The sequence below is a fragment of the Astyanax mexicanus genome, chromosome 6 (genome assembly GCF_023375975.1).
Source record: "Astyanax mexicanus isolate ESR-SI-001 chromosome 6, AstMex3_surface, whole genome shotgun sequence".
NCBI lineage: Eukaryota > Metazoa > Chordata > Actinopteri > Characiformes > Acestrorhamphidae > Astyanax > Astyanax mexicanus.
Window position 1 is genome coordinate 12,327,122 of NC_064413.1, and position 21,280 is coordinate 12,348,401.

Sequence of the window (21,280 nt, forward strand, 5' to 3'; positions counted from 1 at the left end):
ACACCCCTACCCCTTGACGTGCACGCGCAAAACAGAGGGGTAGGGGTAAGGGGTAGGGCCAAGGGGAGAAATGGGATTCACCCTAAGCTTAGGTGTATTTGGGTTCTGCAGCAGGACAATGATCCGAAGCACACAAACAAGTTCACCTCTGAAGCACTCAAAAAACAAAACTATATGAAGGTTTTGGAGTGGCCTAGTCAAAGTCTGATTGAGATGCTGTGGATGATCTTAAACAGGTTGTTTTTGCTTGAAAACCCTCTAATGTGGCTGAATTCAAACAATTCTGTAAAGAAGAGCGAAACAGAATTTCTCCACAGAGATGTGAAAGACTCGTTGCCAGTTATCAGTAAAGCTTGATTGCAGTTGTTGCTGCAAGGGGTGGAACAATCAAGTAATTAGGTTTAGGGACAAACACTTTTTCACACAGGGCCACGTTGGTTTGGATAGACTTTTCCCATAATAAATGAAACAAACATTTAAAAACAAAAAAGCTTTTTATCTTTATTTAATGTTAAAATGTGTTCGTTAATCTAAAAAACATAAGTATGATAAAAAAAAAGCAAAAACAAAATAAATCTGTTGTTGGGGACAAATACTTTTTCACAGCACTCTATTTCTTAGAAATACTACAAGCAACAAAGAACATCAATGACTCATATATGCTAGCTGTTAGTAGCATTTGGTTGCTAGCCACAAATAGCATTACACAGCAGAGATAAATGATTCTTATAATGCTACATAATGCTAAATGAGCATTTTTTCTATATGAAGCATTGTTTGAGTGCTATTTACATTTACAAAAATTAAATTAGATACACAGTCACTGAAATTCTCTCTCAAATAACGCTAAATTAAAGCTGATTCAACATCAAATCTTTTTCATGCTCAAATACTGTAAAAGTCCCTGCCTTCATGTTGCACAAATCAGCTTATATAATATTATACCAATATATATATTTAATACTCCAGCTTTATTTATAAAACTCAAAGTAAAAAGATAAAATAATTTAGCATGATAAACCATGTTTATATGTTTAACTTCAGTTATGCTTCAGTCCTGATTTTCCATTTTCTTCAGTTCTTATCTGCGTATTTCTCTACTCTTACACCCTGGAAGCGAGGGCACTGTTCAGTTGATGAGAGGCTCCTCATTGGTTTGCTTGTTGCTATGGGTAACGGTCTGCACACCCTCATCTGCCTCACACATGGGCTGACTGTGAGTGAATAGCTAGTCAAGACTGCTTCCCTCTCTCCTTCAGGAGGCTGATGCTGCTGCTGCTGCTCCAGAGTGAGTTTAATCGCTGAAATCTGGAGTGACAACTGTGGGAAAGTTGAGATTAGAGCTAATTGTTATACGGCTGCCCTGTTATATACGGCTGCTGACAGCCTTGGATGACTGATTTATCATGTGGAAATCAAATAGCACACACTGAAATTCTGTCATTTTAACACTTTATCTCTGCTTTAAGAATGTAGTTGACTTGGGATATGTTATACACTGTATATGCAATATATGAATATAGTCAAAATTACACCAAGAGATGAGATTGGTGTCATGCAGTTGTGAACAATGCCAGATTACCTTTTAATTTTATTACAGGCTATTTTTTACTTTTATTTTCCAACCAGGGTGGTAAAAAATCGATAGTTTGGGGGGGGTCAAAAGATTTACATATCCTTCTAAGCTAAACTTTTGAATATTAAATATACATGATACCGTCCTGGACAAATTTTTAAATTTGATTTAATACACTGCTAAAGTGGACTGTACCATCACTTGTAAATCTGTTATTGGTCACATGTTCTGCGTCTTCATTAAGGTAGTACCTGTACAACCTCAGCACTATGTATAAGTAGCTGCTATCTAGCTTGCTTAAATGCATGTTATTCTCTTCAGTTCATCACTCACATAAATATGATAGATCGTTTGAATTTTCCATTCCACCTTAAATTCTGCGAGTAATAAACACAGGCTTCAAGCTGACGTTTCCTTTTTAGGCACTTTGAACTGAAGACCTTCAGTTTTTAAGGTGGAACAGATCATTGCTGTATTTATAATATATTTTACAGTGACAAAACCACCATGCACTGTATAGCCACCTTTACAGCACTACAGTGTGGGAAGGTAGTTCAACTGTATTTATTGTGTGTTTGAAGTAACTGTTGGTTTAAACGTTCAACTTTGTTTTCTTAACTCTTAAAGATTTTATTACATTCTCAACATAAGTCAAGATGAGCAAGAGGAGAGTTTTTACCATAGAGATGATAATTCAGTCTGTATCAGCCTGTATTCTCTGTGGTTGTTATACAGGACTAAGTGGTGATACAGGAGTAAGTGGTGATACTGGTGAGTTTAACATGTAATTGTAATGAAGAGATAGAGGCAGGTTAGAAAGTCTGGAGGAGAGCGCGCAGGTAGGACCTTTTAGTAAGGAGGTGAGTTAGAAAGGACGTCTCGCTGAACTTGTTTCAATTTACACCCTAAAAAACTTGATCTTCCTGAATGTCATTGTATAATTCGCACCCTGAGCCCAACGCTCATGTCCTGCAACCAGTGGCCCTACCTTTTTTGCGCACACTCCGTTGCTCTATTCCAAATAAGCAGTGCTTGTCCAGATACTGCTTCGTCTTAAAAGCTTGAAGACACAGATACTTATGTGGTCTTAATAATGCTAATGTGTTCTCCTTATGTGTTGTCAGTTTATTAATCTAAATATCTGTCGTGCTGTCAGATTTCTTGAAAGGTGCTTGGCGAAAGAAAAAAGGAAGTAAGAAGCATTAAATACTGTATATAAATATGATTTGGTTTGATTTGAGATACGATGACATTGCCAGACACACTGCGAGACCTGTCCCTGATTGAAAATGTGTGGGGTTCTGTTTTTTGATGCGCTATAAACTATCCATGCCTACCACAAGGTTTTCAGGAACTGCCTAAGTATATTAAAACTGCAAGAAATGGATTATCACAGGATGCCAATGTTAACGTGCATTACTCATTCATTACACATTCATTATACATTACTTCTGCATTTGTAGCTCAATAATTATGACCAATGTAACCATATCAGTCTAACCTTTTAATAATTTATCGTTCCTGGTAACTTAATCTTCCTTTCAAATAGCATAGAAATTCAATGCTTCTTTCTGGTTGCAACTATTTTTACAGCTGTTTCTTTGCTGACGAGTCTATAGAACATTGTATGACTAAGCTGGATGCCAGTCTGACAATAAAACATTGTTTTCTCTCCAAATCCAATAAACAAAAACGCTTCAGAATGTAAAGGAATGTTCTTGTTTATCTGTGCTCTGAAAACGTTGTTAGGCTCATTTATCGCCCTGGATTGATTTTGTCTTAACTTTCACATTGGCCTCCCTCATCTTCAATTTGATCCACCATTGGGCCATGTCTGGTCCCTGAAGAAACCCAACCTCTGGTCTTCTTCATGCCCTCCAAGAATGCGCACCGGAAAGCGCAGTGTCAGCGAGAGAACAGGCGTCTCTTGTTTCCGACAGTCCCCCTTTCCATCCTTCCATCCTGCAGAACTTATCAAACAAGTCCGGACTCATTCTGATCGCACCACTCCCTGTTCTATCACACTGAACTCATAGAGCTCTGCAGAGGCAGTTGCGTTGGTCTGTCTGTCTGTATTTGCATTTGAATGTTGAAGTGATGGGAAATCCTGAAGAGGATGAGCAGCCTAAACCTTCGGACATCACCGTATTCGGAGCCAACTGCACCCTTCACGGCCTCAGCCACATATTCCTGCCCGGAGGAGTCACCTTCCGCCGCCTGCTGTGGGCAGCTGCCTTCATTAGCTCTCTGTCCATCTTTCTGTACCAAGTGGCCGGAGCGGTGATGGATTATTACAGCTACCCTCATGTCACCATCCTGGACGAGATGGACAGTCCGCTCATGTATTTTCCAGCTATAACTCTCTGCAATTACAACAGCTTCCGCCGCTCCAAGATGATTCGGAACGACCTGTTCTGGATGGCCGGGATGCTCGGCGTGGAGCAGAGCGACTTCGACGACTTCATGGCCGCCCTAGGACAGCCAGTGGACGACAGCAAGTTTTTCCCAAGCAAGACGTTCAACATGCTGGAGTTTGTGCAGAGGACGAGTCACAGTATCGATGAAATGCTCCTGGACTGCAAGTACCGAGGCAAGGACTGTGGACCTGAGAACTTCACTACAGTAAGTAACAGCACAGCTTTAGCACCGACTCGCAGCACAGTAGAGAAAAAGAGGACGCTGCATTACATATGGTTGGGCTGTTTGTTTGGAGCTGTTCTTTAGGCTATTCATTTACCCATTACCATCTGTCAGCTGGCACCAAGACAGGAGAGAGATCGTGAAATTAGAAGATGGAAGAATCCAGTTAGAACTGAAGCACTAGACTTTAGAGGATTACTGTTTTTTACTCTTATCTAGTATAAATCATTGTGTCCAGTTCCCAACCAATAGCAATATAAGTGAAACTTTCCAATGAGAATATTAAGTCCAAATCTTAACTATTTCTACTTTTTTTAGTTGAACTTTTCCTTTTTGTTAATTTTATTTATTTCGTCCTTTTATTTATTTTATTTTTTTACTTTTTAATTTTATTTCTGTGATTTATTTCATTTATATTCTTATTGTTGTGTGTTTTCAAATAATTTATCTCCTTATTTTGCTGCTTTAAATGTTGGCCTGCCCACTTATCTTTATCCCTTTATTCTGAATTATTTTTGTTCTTCTTAACTAAATCTTAATTATTTGTTTGTTTATTAATGCTTTTGCCACTACATTTGTATTGTTTTGTTTATGAAGTTTCTAATTTTAGCTTAACTTTTATTTTTTCAGTCCCTTTAACTTGTAAATGCTTGTCATTTCTTAATTCATGAAGGTATTAGATATTAAATATAAATTACAGTAGTGAAGAAAATAACATATTTCTCCTAAAAAGTTATTCATTAGAAGAATTCAAGTGTAATTGAGAAATAGTGAGCTGGTTTAAATGAAATATAAAAGCTAAAAAACAAAATGTGTCTATTTGATTGATTAGGAATTTTCAATGGCCATTCACCAACTTTCAAGTGTTTTCAAGTCTTTTATTATGCCTTTTTGAAATAATCTCTCTAAACATCTGCCAATAGTAAGAGAATAGTTCCAAAAGCCTCAGTCCTCTTTCTGATCCTCTCTTTGTTATGCAGATACCGAGTGGGATTTGCAGCTTTTGAACGCAGCATCCCCATTAAATCGACGAGCAATTTAGTGTATCAAACACTAAAACAGTGGCAACTGATTGTGAGCCAGCATCTCACACTACAGATGAATCTAAAACGCATGCTAATTTCATTCCTCTCTGGCTTTGGCTTCAAGGATTCTGAGTAATTAGGATTCAAATGTTTTGAGCTTCACTTTATTCCTGACCTACGATATGAGTGAAGAGGACAAAGAACAAATCTGCAACCAACAAATCTCAGCTGCATAAAACAGAAAAACATCCCTGAGTAGGAGATAGATAAAGTGCATTGTTGACCCCAATCTCCTTCACCTTTAACAATAAATTGAAGTCATAAAGATTTTATACTGCATCTAAAAGAGATTGAACATATTCCTGCAGCAGAAAAATCTCCCTCGGTGGAATGTGCAGTGGAAGGATTGTCATTCAATAAAATGGACCACTGATTTGAGTAATGAAAGCTCGGACTTTGTCACTGTTGGTGGAAGGTGCTCCTGATGCTAATGTAGGACTGTAGCCCCCAACTCGAGTCCTGATTTCCCCAATACACAACATGTTACCAGACTGATCTCAGATCAGCACAGCTATAGGGTGAGACTGGGCAGAGACAGCTAAAAAATCAATGTGGCAGCACATTTTGTCACCTTACAATCATAAACTTGTATTCTAAAAATGTATTTTATTGAAATTAGTCTATCTAAGTGATAGGCCAACAGAAAGTAATACATAACTGTGAAATGGAACGAAAATGATACATGGTTTTCAAAATTTGAAACAAATCTGAAAAGAGTGACCTGCAAATTTATTCAATCAATACTTACTAGTGCCACATTTCGCTGCAATTACAGCTGCAAGTCTTTTGAGTTATATCTCTCTCTACCAGCTTTTGCAACTAGAGACTGAGATTTTTGCCCCTTTTTTTAAAATAGCTCAAGCTCAGTTATAACACATGAAAATTTTCTTTCATCTAAACCATTCCACTGTAGCTCTGGCTGTATGTTTAGGGTCATTGTCTTGCTGGAAAGTGAATCTCCTTCCCAGTTCCCAAGTCTTTATCAGCCTCCAACAGCTTTTCTTCCAGTACTGTCCTGTATTTAGCTCCATCCATCTTCCCATCAACTCTAACAAGCTTTTTTGTCCCCGCTGAAGAAAAGCATTTCTACAACATGATGCTACCACCACCATGTTTCACAGTGGGAATGGTGTGTTTAGGGTGATGAGCAGTGTTACTTTTCCACCATGCATAGTGCTTTGATTTTAGGCTAAAATTTTCAACTGTGGACTCATTTGACCACAAAACCTTTATCCACTTCTTCTACTTTCTTCCTTACATGACTTGTGGCAAACTGCAAACTGCACTTCTTATGTCTTTCTTACAAAAATGTTTTTATTCTTGCTGCTCCTCCGTAAAGGACCGATTTGTGGAGTGCACAACTTATAGTTGTCCTGTTGACAGATTCATCCAATTGAGCTGCAAATTTCTGCAGCTCCTCCAGAGTGACCATTGGCCATAGGACCAGTGGACATAGAACTGTATTAAGTTAATGCTTGCATCATTTTAGCAGATGTTTTAGTGACCGTTACAACTGGTTCTTTTGTTTGTTACAATAAACTGTGCTTACTTTGGAAAGTTGTAAAATGTGCACTGCTATTTTAACTGTCATTGGTCACCTTTAGTCAAGATTGCCAGTGGTTAAGGGTGTCGAGTGGTCCAGCTGTCTAAAGGGCTGCCACTATGAGCAGGAGGTCGCAGGTTCGAACCCCCGCTCATGCGGCTTTGCCATCAATCTGCAGGCGCTCAGAGGGAGCACAATTGGCCCTGCTCTCTCCGGGTGGGTAGATGGCGCTCTCTCCCCACATCACTCCTAGGGTGATGTCCACAACACAGGGCATCTGTGAGCTGATGTATCAGAACCGAGCCGCTGTGCTTTCCTCCGAGCGCGCTGTGATGCTGCTCGGCAATGCTGCATCAGCAGCAGCTCGAAAAGAAGCGGTGGCTGACTTTACATGTACCAGAGGAGGCATGTGCTAGTCTTCACCCTCCTGGTGTGTTGGGGCATCACTAGTGATAGGGTGAGTCCTAATGAGTGGGTTGGATAATTGGCCGTGTAAATTGGGAAGAAAATGGGGAAAAAATTAGAAATAAAATTATATATAAAAAAAAAAGATTGCCAGTGGTTGCTTTTGAAAATAATATTATTAATCTTGTTCAAAATGGTATTATTTTAAGAAAAAATGTGATGGGCTGTGTCTTGATCTACTGTACATGAAAAATATTCAAAGAAGAGATTGTCCGTGGCCCACATTTTTCATATTGGAGCATCCTTAGGAATAAGCAGCCCACTTTAAAATATTCTCATTAACTGCGTCTTTGTTAGTTTCATCCCTTTTGGGTCTGAATAAACATCAGAATCAGTTATATGTGACAGCTGTTGCTGACGCGGTGCAGATGCGCAGTACTCAGCCTCTTACCGTACAGCTTATGAGCTGATAAGCTCCAGTAAATGCCATCTGATAAGTTCAAGTGAAGATTCTGTAGTCTATAAAAGACACATATCTCTTCTCTCCTGGGCATGAACTTGAGTTAAAAATGTAGAGGACTAAATGTCCCAATCACATATTTGTTCTTGCTTTTTAGCGCACATACTACCACTGTTTTTTCCATCTTTTTTTTGCTTTTTGAAACATTATGCTATGTTTCAAAAATTTGTTAAAAAATATATTATGCATGTTGCTTTTATTAAAGACTATACTGTAAAACCACACACTGCCAAAAATGTCACTACAAGAAATGTGTTGAAAGAATAACACTGCAGTTACATTTCTAAAATGAAGGTAATTATTACACATAGATAGGGAACACAGCTAACACAGGTAGTGACTGATATATTCATGGAAGTTTATAAGAAAGAGACACCAAGTACGCTCAGCTAACCTCACAGCAGCAAATAATTAAAGCTGAATTAAATAAGTTTAAAGGCTTATATTTTCATAATTAAAACTAGAAACATTATAGTGGGCAATACAATCCATACACCATCAGGCCCCTCAGATGTGAGAGTTGCATGCCCTGAATAAATGTCATTGCTTTACCAAAAACAACTTTTTAGAGAATATAAATACAATATCTCACAAAAGGAAGTGCACCCCTCACATTTTTGTTAATATTTTATTATATCTTTCCATGGGGCAACACTGAAGATATGACACTTTAATACAATTTACAGTAGTGAGTGTAAAACAGTTTAAATTAGCTGTGCACTCAAAATAACTCACACAACACACAGCCATTAATGTCTAAACCACTGGCAAGAGAAGTGAGTACACCCCTAAGTAAAATTGTGCCCAGTTGTGCTGCCAGAACTGAGGAGCTGAATTCCAACATGTACTGTGATCTTCAGTAGCAGAGCATGATCCGCTACCCCTACCTCTAACAGTTTTCCAACCTCATAACAACCCCAACACACCTCCAAGATGATTACAGTCTTGTAGAAGAAGCTGAATTGAGCATCTGTGGGGCATCCTCAAGCTGAAGGTGGAGGAGCACTAGGTCTTTAACATTCATCAGCTACGTGATATGCTCATGGAGGAGTGAAATTTGATTCCAGTGGCAACCTGTGAAGCTCTATTAAACTCTATGCTCAACAGAGTTAAGGCAGTGCTGAAAAATAATAGTGGCCACCAAAATTATTGATATTTTGGGCACTATTCTGCCATTTTCAATTAGAGGTGTACTCACTTTTGTTGCCAGTGGTTTAAACATTAATGGCTGTGTAGATATGTTTTTTGAGATAATGTCATTGTGTGTATTGTTGTTTTAATGTACTTGTCCACTAGAGAGTAAAAGCCTATTAAATATATATTGTAATATCTCCAGGGGATGCAACAGCAGAGAGACGAGGAGGCGGATGTAGTTGCAAGTAATATTTAATAAACAAAGATAAATAAACAAAAACAAACACAAAAAAGAAGGAATAAACAGACAGGGTAGCTAGAAAAACACACGGAAGGAAATCAAGGACAGGGAACACACAAGGCAATCTAACAGACCTAAAATGCACAAGAACTAACAACTGAACAGTAAAACAAAGGGGCAATAAATACACATGGAGGAAACAGGAAACACCTGGTAACAGGTAACAAGGGGGTGGAGCTACAAATGACACATGTGGAACAGCTGAGAATAGGGGCAGAGACAAGGAGAACAACAAAGAGCCATGTGCTAGGAGTGCATGGCTAGAAAAAACAGGAAAAAACATTGAGTTAGACAAGAAACAGGACGAGAGTGTGACAAATATGCTTAGAAGGATAAATATCTAACAAATATTTCGAGTCATACTACTAATAAATACTCATTTTACTCTTGTTAAAAGGGTATTGTAACTACTTAAAACAGTCAGGACATGGCTTGATTTTAGTAGTGCCAGTTCTGCCAGTCAGTCTCTTTTATTAGTGTTTGAAACACTTTGCTCTTGATTGCCAGATATTCAACACCAGAATCATTTCTCATGCTGAGGTGCATATATTGTATAAACAGGGTTGGAAAGTTTACGAATTACCTGATAAAAAAGTGTAACTGTAATGGAATTCAAAGAATTACTGTGTTAAATAATGTCTAATTACGTTCTGTTACTTTTTAAAGTGGCAAATTTAAATAAAGATAAAAATATTAGATTTGACTCTATGCTGGAATAGCACCTGTATGCTTGAGATTTTACTCTGAGGGTTGCCATTGGCACTCCACTAGCTCTATTTGAGTCACTAACAAATAAAGGAAAAATCACTACAACCCATGTTTATTACAGCCTCAATTCACAAACACTCACTCGATTAGAAACAGACATGTTAAGAGTGGTGATCTTTTTTTAAGATGTAATGAATAATGGCTAGTAATTATTTTTACTTTAATTTAATAACAGATTACAGTTATTATTTTATAGAATCCTGGTTGTGTAACACTCTTAGATACAGTATATCCAATTACTTACCTAACCTGCTTATAATACAGGTATAAACATATCTCAAACTTGAGTGTCTGAATCGTAAAGTGTAAGTCAGATGTGATTTTGAGGGCACTATTAATTCCCATATTGTCCTGTAGTTTATGGTAAACATGGTAGCTACATGAGCATTTGCTCAACAGCATTTGCTCATATAAGCCAGTGATGACCACGGCTGTGCAAAATACCAAATTTAATGTAAATCAATTAAATTCATGAATTTGAATTAAATCCAAGAGTAATAATGAAATTTAAAGTAATAATGAAATGTTTTGGTAAATGCTATTATCATTTCTTAAAGTATTTTACAGGGTAACGCTTATTTATATACAACAATCATAGGACATTCTGAATTACACATTTCCCCATAGTAATCTTTTCAAAAGTGTCCATAAACTTTTTGATAATTCACAGCTAGAACAGTAAAAATTGGTCAACTCATATAACTTTTTACAAAGTTTGAAACAATATGCTGAGTGAACTGATCCAATATATGCTTTTCGTAAAAAATGATCGTACAAATTTTCCCCATAGAAAAATTTTCTCTAACTAATTTTGACTTTTTATTTCTCTATATATTTCTCTTTTTTTCTCTCTACTTGTCTATCTCTCTACTTCTCTCTTTTCATACTTCTCACCCTTTTCTCTCGTTGTGTCTCTCTAGCTCCAACTGTAACACACACACTGTCTGCCTCTCTCTACTTCTCTATCTTCTTCTCTCTCTCTCTATTTTTTTCTTTTTGTGAATGTTTCTCTTTTATCCAAACTTTCATACTATTTACAAATGTAATATGATGGTAAAATTACAATATCACTGGAACACTGGAATTAATATGGCCATTTATTTAAAGTTTTTTTAAACTGTTTTCAACAAGCTTTTCCAAGCCATCATAAGGTTGGTTATTGAACTTTTCTTTTCTAGTAGATTTTACTAGGTTTCTATCGCTACTTAGTAGTAGACTACTACGTAGTCACTTATATAACAGCATATGAATAATTGCGTATAAACCCATTTGAATCCAAAGCAACATTTCTTCACTGTTTTCAGACTGTAGGAGTTTTCAAATCATGGCTTTTCATGTGCTTTATGCGGGTGCAGTGGCATTGACTCCGTTGCCCCATAGTTGGCATGACCAATCAGAATTCTCAACCGTGTTCAAGCTTTAGACCAAAAGCTGCCTTTGAAGTCACAGTGTGTAAAACCTGATTCAGTCCTCTGTGTAATCCTTTCTTTGATGATATTGTGTAATATATGTCATAAATCATAGTGCAGTGTACTTCATTCACAGCTAGGCTTTTTTAACTATAGTCAAGTATGAACATATACTCATCGTCACAAAATATATAGTTGCACACAAAAGAAATCAACTGACAAAAATAAAACTTGGTAGGAAATTGTGCCAAACTGTCATGGAGTGCCCAGACCAGGGGGGGTTCTAGGGTTTAGAGGGTGCTAAGCACCCAACGAATCCAGCCCCACTGAAACCCTCCTTTAAAAACACTGTAAATGAAATTGAGGAGAATTCCCAAGAGGGGTCAGTATCTCATATAAAAAGAAATATAATAATTTAGATTCAAATAACTAAAATCTATTTAAACTGCTCTAAACTAACATTAATTATCTGATACACATACAGACGGTACTAGTCTAGCACCTCACCTTTAATATAAACACACAGACCAGCAAACACCACCACAGCTAACCTCGCTCACTCCAGTTTAACCAGTGTCTGATTATCAGCCTGCAGCGTTAGCTTACTAAATAAAAAAATGCATCATTCAACAGCATAAAGAGTGCTGTTTAATTTTGTGTGTGTGTGCATCTGTATGCCTAGTGCATGGCAGAGCAGAAAGAAAGTAAATTGTATATTTGCACTGCTGCATTTTCATACTTTTGTTATATCATGTTTAATGATATACCATATTTTTTGCACTATAAGGCGCACTTAAAATCCTTTAATTTTCCTAAAAATTGTCAGGGCACCTTTATAAATACAGTACTTTCTTGGATTATTTTTATTTTTTTTATTTTTTAGCTTATCAGAGAAACATTTCCATAAAAAAAACACTTTAAGCTTTCACTTTTGGAGTCTGGAACTCTTTTTAGGAAAAAGCAAATTAGTTAGTGATACCCAAACTCAGAAAGACAGCTGGTCATCTTCAGTAACGAGTCCTGCTTTTGTCTTAGAGAGGATGACCAACGAATTCAAGTGTGGATGCACTTTGGTCAGCACTAAGAACAACACTTTGTTGTAGTGCTTCCAGAAGTCCTTTGGTCTAGACTTCGACAGTCCAAAGTAGCTGTAAAGATGTCCTACCACCATTGGTCTTACCTTTTCTGAACATACATACTGGTGCTCTATTTCAACAGGACAATGCTTGTACACATACTGCTGCCATCTCAAGAGCTTACCATATGGACACAGATACTGTGTATGACCAGGCACCTCGCCAGACTCTTCCCTGACTGTAAATGTGTGGGATGTGTGAATATTCATGTTGCATGGGATGGATGAAATATTGCAGGACTCCCTTAGGAACCTCTAGAACTATATGTCTGCTATGTTGCATAACACATGAATTACACACTACTCATGTACTGAATGTGTAGCTCAGTAAATATAACCAATAGGTGCCCGTTGAAAATGATGCATTTTTTGATCATTTGTTGTTGCTGGTAATCTTTTTCTTCTTTTAATGCAACACTTACGTCTGGGTGAGACTATTTTTGCAACTCTTTCTTTAGACAGTGAGTGTATATAGCACGTACACTTACTGGGTGTTCTGTTATAAAGGGCATCTTTGGGGATTCAGTCCTCGGAATCAGTGGTTAGCAGAGTTTGTCATGCCCTTGCTGTGACCAGGCTTTGGGTTACAGCTGAGTATCTGCAATCGGAGCCGCTTGTTCTGCCCTAAGCAGGCAGAGATTAAAAATGAATGAATCCTTTCAGCGGGTGCAAATGTTGCCTAGGGCTCTGAGCAGGGGCTTCTTGCAGGGTGTGGATCATTAAGATAAAAATGTAACCATTGATCAGGCAGGGGGTATTAAGAGGAGTGATGACACTCACCATACTACTGATTTATTTATTTATTCTCATATGTATCCTTTAAGTATCATTGGACACTAATTCATTACTGGGAAGTGCAGTTGTTGAGAGTGCTTGAACAAGTGTAATTGTACTGTTGGTAAGAAGCATGTCTACAGTATATGGATTTTAAATAGAGTGGGTATTATCTTTCATTATTACAGCAGGTGATAGTCACTGTTACAGAAGCAGAATATGACATAAGCAATCCATTTTACAGTAAACAGGGTGTCTTACATAATGAAATACGTGATGAGAAAATCACTTCAGGATGATATAAGATACGCTCTAAATGATCAAGTTTTAATTTCATGCTTTAAACCAGTTTGTCACACTAAACTAATCAAAGTAATGAAGGTGACGGCAGAATTGTGTAAATCACAACAATGTGTATGTGATTGGAATTCCTTAGCTTGTTTCAAATGTTGATATTACGGAAAACTACATATCATGCATGTTATAACCAACAACTTTGCTGTTATGTGATTATATTTAACCAAGATTGAGCCACAATACGTCTGCTGTCATTGCATCTTTCATTTAGCAGTAAGAAGCACTTTTAAAGTCATACCAAAATCACAGGATGAAACAGGTAATGAACAAATCTATTAAACTTTCTCAAAATCTTACATAAAAGCTTCAGGTTGCCTTATAATCCAGTGCGTCTTATGTATAAACTCTACCAGTCAGGTTGTAAGGAGCAGTAAAGCTACTCCGATGAGTTAGAGAGTATAAGGGAGTTAGCGCTGCTAACCACGGCTGACTAGCGCTGTTAACTGGGGCTAAGGAGTGCTACTAACCGGGGCTGGGATTCGCTGTTAACCGGGGCTGTAAATCACAGTTAACCGGGGCTGGCTATGCTGCTAATCGGTGCTAGATAATGCTGCTAACTGGGGCTGGCTATGCTGCTAATCGGTGCTAGATAACGCTGCTAACCACAGCTGGCTATGTTGCTAACCACAACTAGCACTCACGCTTCGACAAAATACTGGAATTCTAAGCTTACTGAAAATAAACAGAAGTGCTTTACTTACCCAAATAAAAACAGCTTTCAGGAGAGACATCTGTGAAGATTAACATCTATATAGTGTATATATTTTGATTTAACATCACAAAATAACATTTTCAGAAAGTTTAATATATTTCTAATTACTCATTCTTTACACGATTTTTCCTACAGTCCCTACATATCTGGCAGTGAGTTGTTCATAAAGTGGCAACATCAGGATGTATGATTTCCTGTTGATTTGAATACAGAGATCTTTTTCAGTACAGTAAGTTAGACAGTGTGGGCATCAAGGCTTTAAGTAGCATTTCTTGCATTTCACACCTGCACTGCCTGGATGGTTATGTAACCTGCTGCATAGCCTCTGTGGTGTTTGTTTTGTAGGTTTGTTCTTTGGAAATTGGTGGGTTTAGTCATTCTAGTGGTAAAAATAAAAGTGCTAACCATTGTTGTTGTTGTTTTGGAGCAATGCCATATATATAAGCACATACGTCTGTGTAAAGGCTCTTTACCAGTTTAAAGGTTATTTACACTCACAGCTCCCTTCTAGTAAATACACTATACCTGTTAATACATTAACACTTACGAGGACTTTAATAAGAGCACTAAACTAATAATGACTGAAACAAAACCCAGACAAAACGAACACTATTCCATAACAAGATTAAGGTAGTTTTCATCATATGTGAATAAAAGTCACAGCGCACCTGGCTCTTAAAGATAATGGTAAGGGACTGATTGGTTTATTTCACATTATGCCCAAAGCACATCCATTATTTATTAAAAGAAGATTTATTAAGAGATTAGTGGATTTGTGTATTTTGAGCAGCTAAAGGTGTACTTTTCCCATCGTTACGATAGCAAAGACAATCAAGCTGCATGCTGCACGGTTTACGGCTCACCAATAGACCAATAAAAAGTGACCATATTATTAAATACCTGCAAAAAAAATGTGTTTTAGAGAAACATACTATATTCTTTCTTCAAGACAACATTCCTTCCAAAAATATATTTGTATTCCTTGCAGCAAGACAATGCAAAACCCCATGCTGCACACATTACAAAGGTATAGCTGCAGAAGAAGAGGCTTTTCCCCAATAAAGAATGAGTGGAGAATAAAAAAAAACAACCCTATAATGTTGCACACCTTATAACATGTTTGCAGGAAGAATGGGACAAAATAACACCTTAAACATTTTATAGCTTAGCATGCTCAGTGAGAAAAGGGACTTTTCAAGTGTGAGAAAGTATGAGTGTTTTAAGCATGAAAAAGTCTGGCAATATTATAGAGAGATACATGTTTTACTGTCCTGACTACTTATGCACTGCAGGCCAAAATGCAGGAGTGGATAAATATGAAGACGCAAAATTAAGTTGACCAGATGAAATATTTGGGTTTTCTAGATGTACAAAAAATGACATTTTTTAAAAGAAACTTTTGTTGGTTTTGGCTAAAAAATAAATATTTGGTGAATCTATAAATATATATATGTAATACTGGGGACAGATATGACTAGCACTGCTGTGTTAATTGCTGGAAATCCACTGCACTTTAGATTAGCACATATTTACATTTGAAAGCAGAACATTTTGGCCATTGGCAAAAAGTAAGCACTTTTTTTTAAAAATGAGTGTAAGGAAGAAAAATACCTGACACATACTACACACACCCTTTCATAATTCTTTTCTGCTTTTACTGCTAGTTGTGGGACTCACACATGCAGCTCATTAAAATATTTTACTGGGTACACACTTTAGAATTTAACATGAAAGTCCTGTTTAACAGGATGTTCATCTTCAGCATCCAACAGCGTCCAACAGCCTCTTCATTTATTCAAATGAATAAATCAAAAACACTCTCCTAAAGGAGTATTTTTTTTTTAACTCAAACATTAAGTTGCCAGGATTTGTGCTGGGTCTTGTGAAGGCGGATTGTCGCTTCAGTCTTACCAGGATTTAGTCTCCGGCTTACGCTTAAGTCCTTCCTAGATAATTACCAGTCAGACCCGAGTGCATGCATGTATGGGGCTCTGAATTCTGTATTTCATCTAAGTCAGGTGATGGATTATTTATCATGGTCTGCTTATGTTTTGCAATGGGGAAATGCTGGTGTGTTTATTTGTTTATTTGTTGAAAATGATGAAATATAGATTTAACACAACTGTTCAGAATAAATGCACACCTACTGCAGTTATTCAGTATCAGAACACAAGCAGAAATGTTCTGCTGACCCCTGTGCCAAGAGCTGTGTAATGAAGAGTAATGGGAACAGTTTAAATTGTTGTGTTACAGAAGGTCAGACTGAAAGAGTCCTGCTTTTAGTGTCTCACAGCTGCAGCACAGGATTATTAAACAACTCGTATGGATTTCCCTGACTAAGGATTTTCTTAGTCAAGCAAAAGGCTGAGCAAAAATGTTGACTAACTCCTCAAATTCTGTAATGTAAGTAAAACGCTGTTTATAGAGTGTTTACATCTGACCTTCATCTGTTCACTGTTGTGAGCACTTTTTTTCAAGTATCCCTGACAGAGGCACTATGGTTAGTAAACATAAAATTAGGAAATTTAAAATAACTTCTTATCTCAACTATATTTTCCATCATAAAAGTTTTGGAACAGTGCTGATTTAATTCTGCTGTAGACTGACAACATTTAGGTAATTTAAAATATAAATATCAGACAAAATACACAGTCTAATAAACAGTTCAGAAGATAGTGTGTCTTATTGTCCAGGTGTGTCCTGATACATTGATTATTCAAACCATAAATAGATTTGGGTTTTACCTGTGCACACTGTGCATTATACACTGTAAGCCTGGATAAGTTGAGTTTACTTAAAATTGTTGAGGAAGCCGGTTGCCTTAAAAAAGTTAAGTAATGGGTAATGAAAACTTAAGTAAGCATAAATTAAAACATCTAGTTAATACAAATAAAGGGGAAGTTGATTTAACTTATTTTTAAGTTGAGTTTACTTAGCTTTTTTAAGGCAGCCGGTTTGCTCATTTTTTTTTAAGTCATGGGGAATGAAAGGTTGAGTAAGCATGAATTAAAACATCAAGTTATTACAACTAAAGGGGAACTAAATTTATTTCTAAGGTAGCCCAGGGGGGAATCACTACACACTGATGGTGAGTGTTAGTCAGAAACAGTTGGACACACCCAGTATGGAAATAGATTGCGACAGAAGCCAATGGAAAAGAAGCTGCAAATGCCAACAGACTAAACTCAGGTATTATAAGTTGGTTCAAATCAAAGATCTCAGTTTGAATACTATATCTGCCCACAAATGTTCAACTAACTCAAAATAGTTGAAAAGTGTTTAGAAATATCCAATTTTATGTAAACAGACTTCTATGATCAGTTGAGTTCAAACAATGTATGGGTTTACAGTGTAGGAATAACCATCATGGAAATCAGAGAGCTGTCTATAGACAATTGTGAAGCTGAGAGAAGGTGGAAAACCAATCAGAGCCATTGCTCAAATATTGGCCATGACCAGTACCACATTACAACAATTTAGAATGTCCTGAAGAAGGAAATCATCACTGGTGTATTATGTAACATGTAAAACAGGTAGATCAACAGCAGCAGCGAACAGCAGTCGATGACAGATACATCCATAGCTTGGTCTTGCATGGCTTTTTCTGGGACTGGTTCATTCATTTTTGATTGGATTTCCAGATTTCCAATAAGGCTGGGTGCAGCAGCATTAGCATTAGCAGCCATCCGCCACCCGATAGCGCTACTCTAAAAAGACCCTAATTGTTCTAGTAAGACAGGGTGATATCAGCTTGTGGTTCATTCCATGTAGCTTGTTTTAACACAGTAAACGGGCAGGCTACAGTCCTGCTGCTAGCCGGGGTTAGCAACATGCTACAGGCCAAAAATACTCACCTCTGCACAGCAAAAGAGCTAGCGCTTAGCAGCCTCGCTGCTGGAGAACAAAACTGAAACTTCTGAACACTGCACTACAGCAGAGAGGCTTTACTGCTTCTTACAACTGGACTGGTAATATTTATACATAAGGTGCAATGGATTAAAAGGAGCACTGACGATTTTGGGGAAAATCAAAGGATTTTCAGCGCTCCTTATAGTGCAAAAAATACGGTAACTTAAGACTTTTTAAGGATCTGCTGACACCCTGTCTAATATTCAACCCCGTTGCTTGATAAACCCTGGCTTTTGGACTTCTGGATGGTGCTTTTCACACTGAAAAGGTTTGGAATACTGATTTGTCTGACCACAGTATATGTTTTCTGTGGGGGATGATCCATCTCAGTTTTTATTTCCTATACTTTCCACTCTTTCAGGTTCTCTGACACAATCTTAGGCAAAGTTAGCAAAAAAAGAGACATGTTCACTCTTGATTAAAGTTTATATTCATCTTTTTGAGTTTCCTCTTCTCTGTATATCACTTTATACCACAGTTTAGCCCCAGTCTGTGTGATTCAGTGAATATCTGTTATGTTAGTGTTGTTCTGAACAGGATGTTAAATCATATTTTATGTTACTTGCATTAGATTGGATGCATATCAGATCTCTGGGGGAACTGGTGTCAGATTTGATTACAATCCAAACACATTGTAGGCTTGCCAGTAATCTTCCATGAATTGATTATGATCTGAAGTTTACAGAAGAAGCAAATTACAGTCTGCCCACATCTTTATTTATTTAATTTGCTAACTGGTTAGAATGTCTCTTGTGTTTAATGTTACATGGATTTGAAATGAGTCAGTAACATTATACATGGCAACACATGCAAATGTTCATGCAACTTCCTGTAACTCCTAAAAACATGTCCTGCTTATATATATGATAGAATATTTTAGCAACTCCTTCTTTAAAATGGAAGGCAAGTAGATTTAGCAAATGCAAATGTCTCCTTCAGTCCAGCTTCCCTCAGTCTGTAGATACTCTGAAGCACTAATGAGCTTGTTTTCTCCAGGCTGATAACAGCATCAGTCAGCGTGGTGAAGGGAAGGGGCTTATGTCCCACACACCGATTAGAGCTGGTGTGGGATAAAAAGCCATTTGAATTGAAATTCACCTGCTGTTCTTAGGTATTGTTCGAATTATCCTCATCTGTAGAGCCACATTATTCAGCCTACGCTGCAACAGCCACATTATTCAGCCTATAATATGCTGAAGTATTCCCGTAGCAGCCAGCGAATTCGACATTGCCCTCGCGTATTATCTTTCAGTGGCGGAGAAACAATTATAAATTGCAGTTTATATGCTGCTCTATGTCTGTGCATTTAATTTAGGCAAACCCATTTAGATTTGTGTTTGGTAATGGTGTTTATCTCAGTCACATGAATTTGTTGTGTGCCTGTTCTTACCGTGCCTGCTTTTAGAAAAATGCAGCATGCTGTGATAAACCTTTCATTAACATTTCCTGTTAATTAACCCTTGTTTTGTTTTAAAATAGTTTTGTTTTAGCATTTTGTGTAAATTTAGAAGTGGTCATTATGGGTTAGAATATTGTGCCTTTTGGCCCTGAAACCTGTCAGAAAAATTACCTAAGATTTTTTTTTTATCTTTTTTTATTATACGTTCAATTTAAGACTTCAGATGAAGCAAAACTCATATCATCCCAGATTAATTAACTTTTTATTTCAATCATGGCAAACTTCATGACAAGGTGATCAATTTTGGCAAAAAATGGCTGATCATCTGATGAAAACATGGTATTTCAGTTTCCAACATGTTGATTTGTTCACTGTGATTGCTCTGTTTTAAAGAAACATTCTGATTTTCTACAATTATTTCATTAATTACTGAGATATTTTACCATGACAGAATGGACAGCTTAAGCTTTTCCTCAGTTAAATACGGAGACAATGTGAGAAATATAAAGGGAAATTAATATTATAGATGATAGATAGATAGATAGATAGATACTTTATTGATCCCGAAGGAAATTTAGCAGCCAGTAGCAGTTACACAACACAGTCGAAACAAACAATAAGTATTATAAAATAGAATAAAAGAGCACAGTGAGGAATATAAGACTCTAAACTATAAAATTATAAACTGAGACTTAAAAATATATACATAAATATATAAATACAAAAAAACTATACAAAGTGTGAAAGTAATCAGTCATAGATATGAGGTAGTGCAGTAAAATAATAATTTAAGTATAGAAGGTATCAGCAGATATGACAATATTAAACATAAACCTGTGCAAGTATTGTATTTAAGTAAGGTGCGTAGTGTAGTGTCCAGGAGTGCAAAAGTACAGGATGTACAGTAAAGTGACAAAGTGTCCAGGGGTGCAAATGTACAAGATGTACAGTAAAGTGTCCAGGAGTGAAAAGGTACAGAGTGTACAGTAAAGTGCCAAGTGTCCAGGGATGCAAATGAACAGTATATACAGTAAAAAGGCAAAAGAGTCCCAGGGTGTAGATGTGTAGGGTGCTTTCCAGTACAGATAAAAAAAGGCTGATTAAGAAAGCACATATTGAGACTCGTTCCTCATCTGTCCTCTCTCTTCCGGCTCCACTGGGAGGAGTTGAAGAGTCTGATGGCTCTCGGAACGAACGATCTTCTCAGTCTGTCCGTAGAGCAGCTCTGTGACAGGAGCCTGCCACTGAAACTGCTCCTCTGATCCATGATGATGAAATGCAGTGGGTGACCATCATCATCCATGATGGAGAGTAGTTTTTGCAGTGTCCTCCTCTCTGCCACCGTTACCACAGAGTCTAGCTCCACACCAACCACGGACCCCGCCCGCCTGACCAGCTTGTCCAGACGCATCTCGTCCCTCTTCTTCATGCTTCCTCGCCAGCACACCACAGCATAGAAAAGACAGCTGGACACCACAGTCTGATAAAACATCAGCAATGTTCCTTTCTGAACATTCAGTAAGTGTCTTCAGTCCCTTGAAAATAAAACTGTATGAAGTTTACTTGCTGTCACTGAAGAAGATTTCTCTTCTCTTCCACGAGTGAATGCAGAA

The 21,280-nt window shown here is 37.4% G+C and overlaps 1 protein-coding gene across 3 annotated transcripts in view; it reads left to right on the forward strand.

Annotated features, from left to right (window-relative positions):
* Positions 1-21,280, forward strand: part of asic1c (acid-sensing (proton-gated) ion channel 1c) — a 222,435-nt gene that overhangs the window by 122,642 nt on the left and 78,513 nt on the right. The window contains exon 1 of one of the 3 annotated variants that reach the window (XM_022673949.2): positions 3,544-4,198. The exons of the other annotated variants lie outside the window; for them this stretch is intronic. Coding sequence (XP_022529670.1) covers positions 3,674-4,198 — 525 coding nt within the window. The 5' untranslated portion in view covers positions 3,544-3,673. Of the gene's footprint in view, positions 1-3,543; positions 4,199-21,280 lie in introns of those variants that run through there. 3 annotated transcript variants of the gene reach the window in all.